The 6000-nt window shown below is 41.8% G+C and overlaps 1 protein-coding gene across 3 annotated transcripts in view; it reads right to left on the bottom strand.

Moving 5' to 3' along the window:
* The window catches only part of LOC109888508 (PEX5-related protein), a 170523-nt gene extending 167472 nt beyond the window's left edge, over window positions 1-3051 (bottom strand). For all 3 annotated transcript variants that reach the window (XR_004209638.1, XM_031822374.1, XM_031822373.1), the window contains exon 1: window positions 2517-3051. Coding sequence is in view for 2 of the 3 variants with exons in the window: in XM_031822374.1 (XP_031678234.1) it covers window positions 2517-2537 (21 nt within the window). In the remaining variant the exon portion in view is untranslated. The remainder of the gene's footprint in view (window positions 1-2516) is intronic.
* Between the last annotated feature and the right edge of the window lie 2949 nt (window positions 3052-6000).

Raw genomic sequence — 6000 nt, forward strand, 5'->3', positions numbered from 1 at the left:
TTTAGAATGCTATTGCTGACTTCTGTTGACTCCACAACATGGCGGGTACCTGTATGGCTTGCTTTTGTGTCTGAGCGCCGTACTCAGATTATTGCATGGTGTGCTTTTTCCGTAAAGTTTTTAAAAAATCTGTCACAGCGGTTGCATTAAGGAGAAGTTTATCTAAAGTTCCATGTAAAACACATGCATCTTTTATCAATGTTTATTATGAGTATTTCTGTAAATTGATGTGGCTCTCTGCAAAATCACCGGATGTTTTGTAGGCCAAACATTACTGAACATAACGCGCCAATGTAAACTAAGATTTTTGGATATAAATATGAACTTTATCGAACAAAACATACATGTATTGTGTAACATGAAGTCCTATGAGTGTCATCTGATGAAGATCATCAAAGGTTAGTGATTAATTTTATCTCTATTTCTGCTTTTAGTGACTCCTCTCTTTGGCTGAAAAAAATGCTATGTTTTTCTGTGACTAGGTACTGACCTAACATAATAAGATGGTGTGCTTTCGTCGTAAAGCCTTTTTGAAATCGAACACTGTGGTGGGAATAACAACAGGTTTATCTTTAAAAGGGTGTAAAATACTTGTATGTTTGAGGAATTTTAATTATGAGATTTCTGTTGTTTGAATTTGGCGCCCTGTACTTTCACTGACTGTTGTCAAGTCGATCCCGTTAACGGGTTCTCAGCCGTAAGAAGTTAACGTGTTAGTTCTAATAGATAGCTATGTTATCTATGACGTATTAGTTAATATTGGAAGTTTTTTTTGCCTGGTCACAGACAGCTGTTGTAATGTGCACTGAAGTCCACAAGCAAAGGGAAAAGGTGAGAGGAGAAGAGCGCATAGATGCGAGAAGAAATTATAGAACGAGTAAATGATCATACTGTTTGTGTGTGGCTGCTATGGAAGTGAACTGTGTTTGCGGTGATCAGGGGTATATTCATTCCACCAATTCTGTTGAAAAACGTTTCTTAAATGGAAGTAAATGGAACAAAACGGGCACTATATTTAATATAGTTCTGAATTTGTCCAATAGAAACCCTTGATTGCAACTGTTGGACTAATGACTACACCTTAGATCAGCTAGACGCAGGTAATAGTGTGTAAGGCAGTATTGAATGTGTCACTGTCTGTCACCTTGATTAAAAAATATATATATATATCTCGACCTGTGCACCTACGTTGTAAACTTTAATTTGTAGGCTAGGTTGCAACCTCATGATGGGTATAGGGAAAATGTTAGTATCATGTAGTAGCCTAAATCTATCGATGTTACATTGAGCTGGGTGAATGGAATATGAATGACAGTCATCCAAATATGCTTTAATAGAAATAAGGCCATGCTCATTCATTTTTTTTACGATCTCCATCATCTTAAATGGCACCGACCACCACTGATTTGAATCCATGAATCAATTATTTATCTAATCAACAAAATCTCGACAAGTCATCAATCTTGGTACAGCTTGTCTTCAAGAGGTTTTATATTGTGATTTGTCATTTTACTGACAAAAAGATGACCATGAAAGGGATGGGACATAGGTCTGGCAACAGTATGACATTCATTCATTGAACGTGTACTTTTGATTACTTTCATGATATGTTTATTTATTTGAGCACTCTTATAGATATCATGACTACTGTTAACCGGTTTCACTGTTTCAAACTCACTGAATTGTATGAGGGCAGAGCTCTCTTGAGGTCAAATGAACTTTTATCATATGTTGAGCATTTGAATGATAATACTTTTGATTGTGGATCATATAAATGTCATAAATAAACTATTCAACTTGAGCAAAGAATATCTTCCCAAAGAATTTGACATCAGATTCCTGTATCTCCCATGCCATTGTTTCCAGTCACGTCGACATAATTGGAACGCTTATTTGACTTTTTGTGGGCGCAATTATGTTTACATGCAGGAACATGGGCTACTCTGGGGACAGAAGTTTATCTCAATAGAAACCAAGCTGTCGAGACAAAGGTGGTCGTCAAGGTTAAACTATAGGCACCGCAAGTGCCCTATATCAAGGCTGCGCTCTACATTATTCAATAAAACGCACATGAAACATAAAAGAGGTTCAAATGTACGTCCCGGAAGTCAATTATTGCCAACGTGACACTGACTATGAATTGTTTCTTGTTTATTTAAATAGCGCTGCATTTTCTAAAGCAGCAGTTGAAGTGATCATATCATTATCGGAGAGCGCGAGTCACTACAGTCTGTGATGGGACAAAATAAACAGACCCTGTCGCGTTGCTATAAAACATAGGTCCTACGGGCAATTGACAGTTATTTTTACAGTCACGACACCACAGTGGTCATCGTCTAATTGTCTCCTAGTATTCCATTATTAGGCTACCTCATATTCCCTATGTAGAAACGTCCTTGGCATGAACTAGGCTACATGATAAATCACCTTCTACAGAGTTGACATGTAAGCTATTCAACATCACCCTCATACACACATAGAATGCATTTATATTTCAAAAGAACAAAACATCTTACCTGCAAATGACCCTGGTACATATTGAGCTTGAAGTCAATTCCTGATTCTGCGACGATGGATTTTTAAGCTACTTTAAGGCTCGCAATACAGATACAGTAAGCGACACTGGGAGTGTCCATACGTACGAAGAGTTCTGGAACAAGAGGCAGAATGTTTCAATTCGCTCAGAAGTGCAGGCTCCAATTGAGTCTTTGAATGTTACGCCAAGGAAAGGAGCTGTCCTCGCTTAAGGTGCTGAAACGTAAGTGTTTTTGTCATGTATTTTGTTGCCGGTATTTGAAAGGTAGCCAGGCGACAGCACGGGAGAGATAAGTGCACTACCAGAACCCACTTCAATGCGAGGCGCCCAGAAATCTTCACGGCGCTGCCAAAAGCTTCTGGGTCCTCGGCTTCGGATGGACAACAATTCAGTTAGTCAAGTAAAATCTCCCGTGTTATGTCTTCATTGTGCACACTACCGCTCTCCGCCTCTCGACCGTGGCTTAATAATTGTTTTGACGCTTCTTATAGTGCACTCCTCTCTCCTGCTTACCAACCTTCCTCATCTGGGCGCCGCTGGAGCCGCCTCCTGGATTCACGTGCTCTGAAGTAGGAGCAAGTTGAAATTGGGGGCAATTCTGACATTTGGAGCTTGTTTCAGGCGGTGTGCTGCAGGTATTACTATATATTCTGTAGGTATAGGCTAGAGTATGTTTTGGCGCCTACTTATCTATATTTTCAGGTTTATATGAAGCCTTATAATAACTGTTTGCCATCTTGCTGTAGCTGGAATCCAATGAATACACTGTAATTGGCCTAAACGAACTGGTTGCGTGTGCCCTGAGTCTGTACTATAATTCCACCTCCTTGTCACGTCATGCCAAACCTTTGGTTAATAATTTATATATGTATTTTGGGCCGACATTATTCTGCTATACTGTACATTGTCCAATTAGTTCTAGTATGAAGGATTACATAACACGATGCATGCAAATCGGATGATTCCCTTCAAGGTAATCTTGATGATGTAAACTACAGAGTGGAATAAGGCATGCTAGTGCACCGTGATGTTTATCTCTTGATGATGTAAACTACAGAGTGGAATAAGGCATGCTAGTGCACCGTGATGTTTATCTCTTGGCCAATTAAGAAGTAAGGCAGGATGCTTATTTAACGAGACATGTAGTGATAATGGGGAATCAGTAGCTTAATTACAGTGCAGCACATGGAGTAACAATAATATAATCAACATGAAACAAGAACAACATATGTTTGCAAGAAATTGTAGTGAATTGTTTGACCAATTATAATTGTTGTAGAGTAACAGTGAATGATATCAAAATCTCCGCGTCGTTCGGGTTTGGCCGGGGTAGACCGTCATAGTAAATACGAATTTGTTCTTAACTGACTTGCCTAGTTAAATAAAGGTTAAATAAAAAATATTTAAAAAAAATTAAAAATTATATGCCACATATGTCATGTAATTGATATCAGCTACTCTGCTATATGATCACGTGTAAATATCTTTCTATAAAAAATAAAAAGATAATATACTACATGAGACAGTATAACATCAATAACGCTTTCCTTGCAAATTAACACTTGTTACGCGATCCTGTAAAAACACAATTATGTTGTCAGATGTGGGCTCTGTTCATTTAATTTTATTTATTAACAGGGTTTGCCAATATTCTTTAAATATTGTCACAACCAAAATCTCTCGTGGACAGAGCTAACTAAACATAATTGTTGCTGTAGAATATGTTGGGAATTACTGGGATGTTCGGGATAAGAGCAGGGGTTGTTGAGGGGTTTAGGTTTTTAGTCACTGGTTATTTGGACAAATCACGATTTCGCATGTGTTAGCGTCTTTCAAATTCCGAAATGGGAGGGGACATTCGGCCCATATACTTGACCCTATCTTGGAAAGATAAAGGGTGCTCATGGACCAAGCCGCTCATGGACCAGAGCCCATCATACATGGACCAGAACACAGCCACCAGGCACCATAGACCAGAACCCAGCCGCCATGGACCAGAACCTAGCCGCCAAGGACCAGAACCCAGCCGCCATGTGCCAGAACACAGTCGCCTGCCTCCATGTGCCAGAACCCAGCCGCCATGGTCCAGAGCCCATCCAACATGGACCAGAACCCAGCCATCAGCCACCATGGACCAGAACGCTGCCACCATGAACCAGAACCCAGCCGCCATGGTCAAAAACCCAGCCACCACGGACCAGAACCCAGCCGCCACGGACCAGAACCCAGTCACCATGACCAGAACCCAGTCACCATGGACCAGAACCCAGCTGCCATGGACCAGAACCCAGCCACCATGGTCCAAAACCCAGCCACCACGGACCAGAACCCAGCCGCCATGGTCCAAAACCCAGCCGCCATGGACCAGAACCCAGCCGCCATGGACCAGAACCCAGCCGCCATGGTCCAAAACTCAGCCGCCATGGACCAGAACCCAGCCGCCACGGACCAGAACCCAGTCACCATGACCAGAACCCAGTCACCATGGACCAGAACCCAGCTGCCATGGACCAGAACCCAGCCACCATGGACCAGAACCCAGTCACCATGGACCAGAACCCAGTCACCATGGACCAGAACCCAGCTGCCATGGACCAGAACCCAGTCACCATGATCAGAATCAAGTCACCATGGACCAGAACCCAGTCACCATGGACCAGAACCCAGCCACCATGGACCAGAACCAAGCCACCATGGATCAGAACTCAGCCACCATGGATCATGCAGGGAGAATCAAATGATTACACCTGCTCTGTATTGCTTGCTTGGAATTGATTAAATAAATGCACTCTAATGTATTTCAATGGATTCTTTCATATTCCCTCATGTGTATTTTTATCAATCAATATTGATAGCGCATTAACGTTGGCGTGATCCTAGGGTAGCGAACAGGTACATGCTGGTGTCTGATTCTATTTCAAGGCCCCATTGGGCCATGGTCCCACATTCCCCCATCTCTCTGTTCTGACAGGCAGTGTGGCTAACTAATAATTAAGGGCAAATAAGTGGAATTGTTGTTGTGTACTGTGGGCCAAACAGTCAATGCAGTGTGATTTGAAAAACAAATTAATAGAATGAATTGGAGATAATATTTATGTGGAGCGACCATCGGAGCTGAAAATATGAGCTGCTAGAAGCTATTCTTGCATAAGGCTGAAAATGATTGGGCAAACTTCTTGGACATAAGTGATGCAAAGGTGGATTGGGTTGATTGCTCAGTCTGCATGTATTCCAAGGTCTTACTGATATTTATGCTGCAGTAGTTTATGTGTAGGGGGGCTAGGGTTAGTCTGTTATATGTGGACTATTTCTCCTGTCTTATCCAGTGTCCTGTGTGAATTTAAGTACGCTCCCTCTTATTCTCTCACTCTTTCTCTCTAATTCTCTCTTTCTCTCAGAGGACCTGAGCCCTAGGACCATGCCTCAGGACTACCTGGCCTGATGACTCCTTGCTGTCCCCAGTC

This window comes from Oncorhynchus kisutch, linkage group LG4 (genome assembly GCF_002021735.2).
Source record: "Oncorhynchus kisutch isolate 150728-3 linkage group LG4, Okis_V2, whole genome shotgun sequence".
Taxonomy (NCBI): domain Eukaryota; kingdom Metazoa; phylum Chordata; class Actinopteri; order Salmoniformes; family Salmonidae; genus Oncorhynchus; species Oncorhynchus kisutch.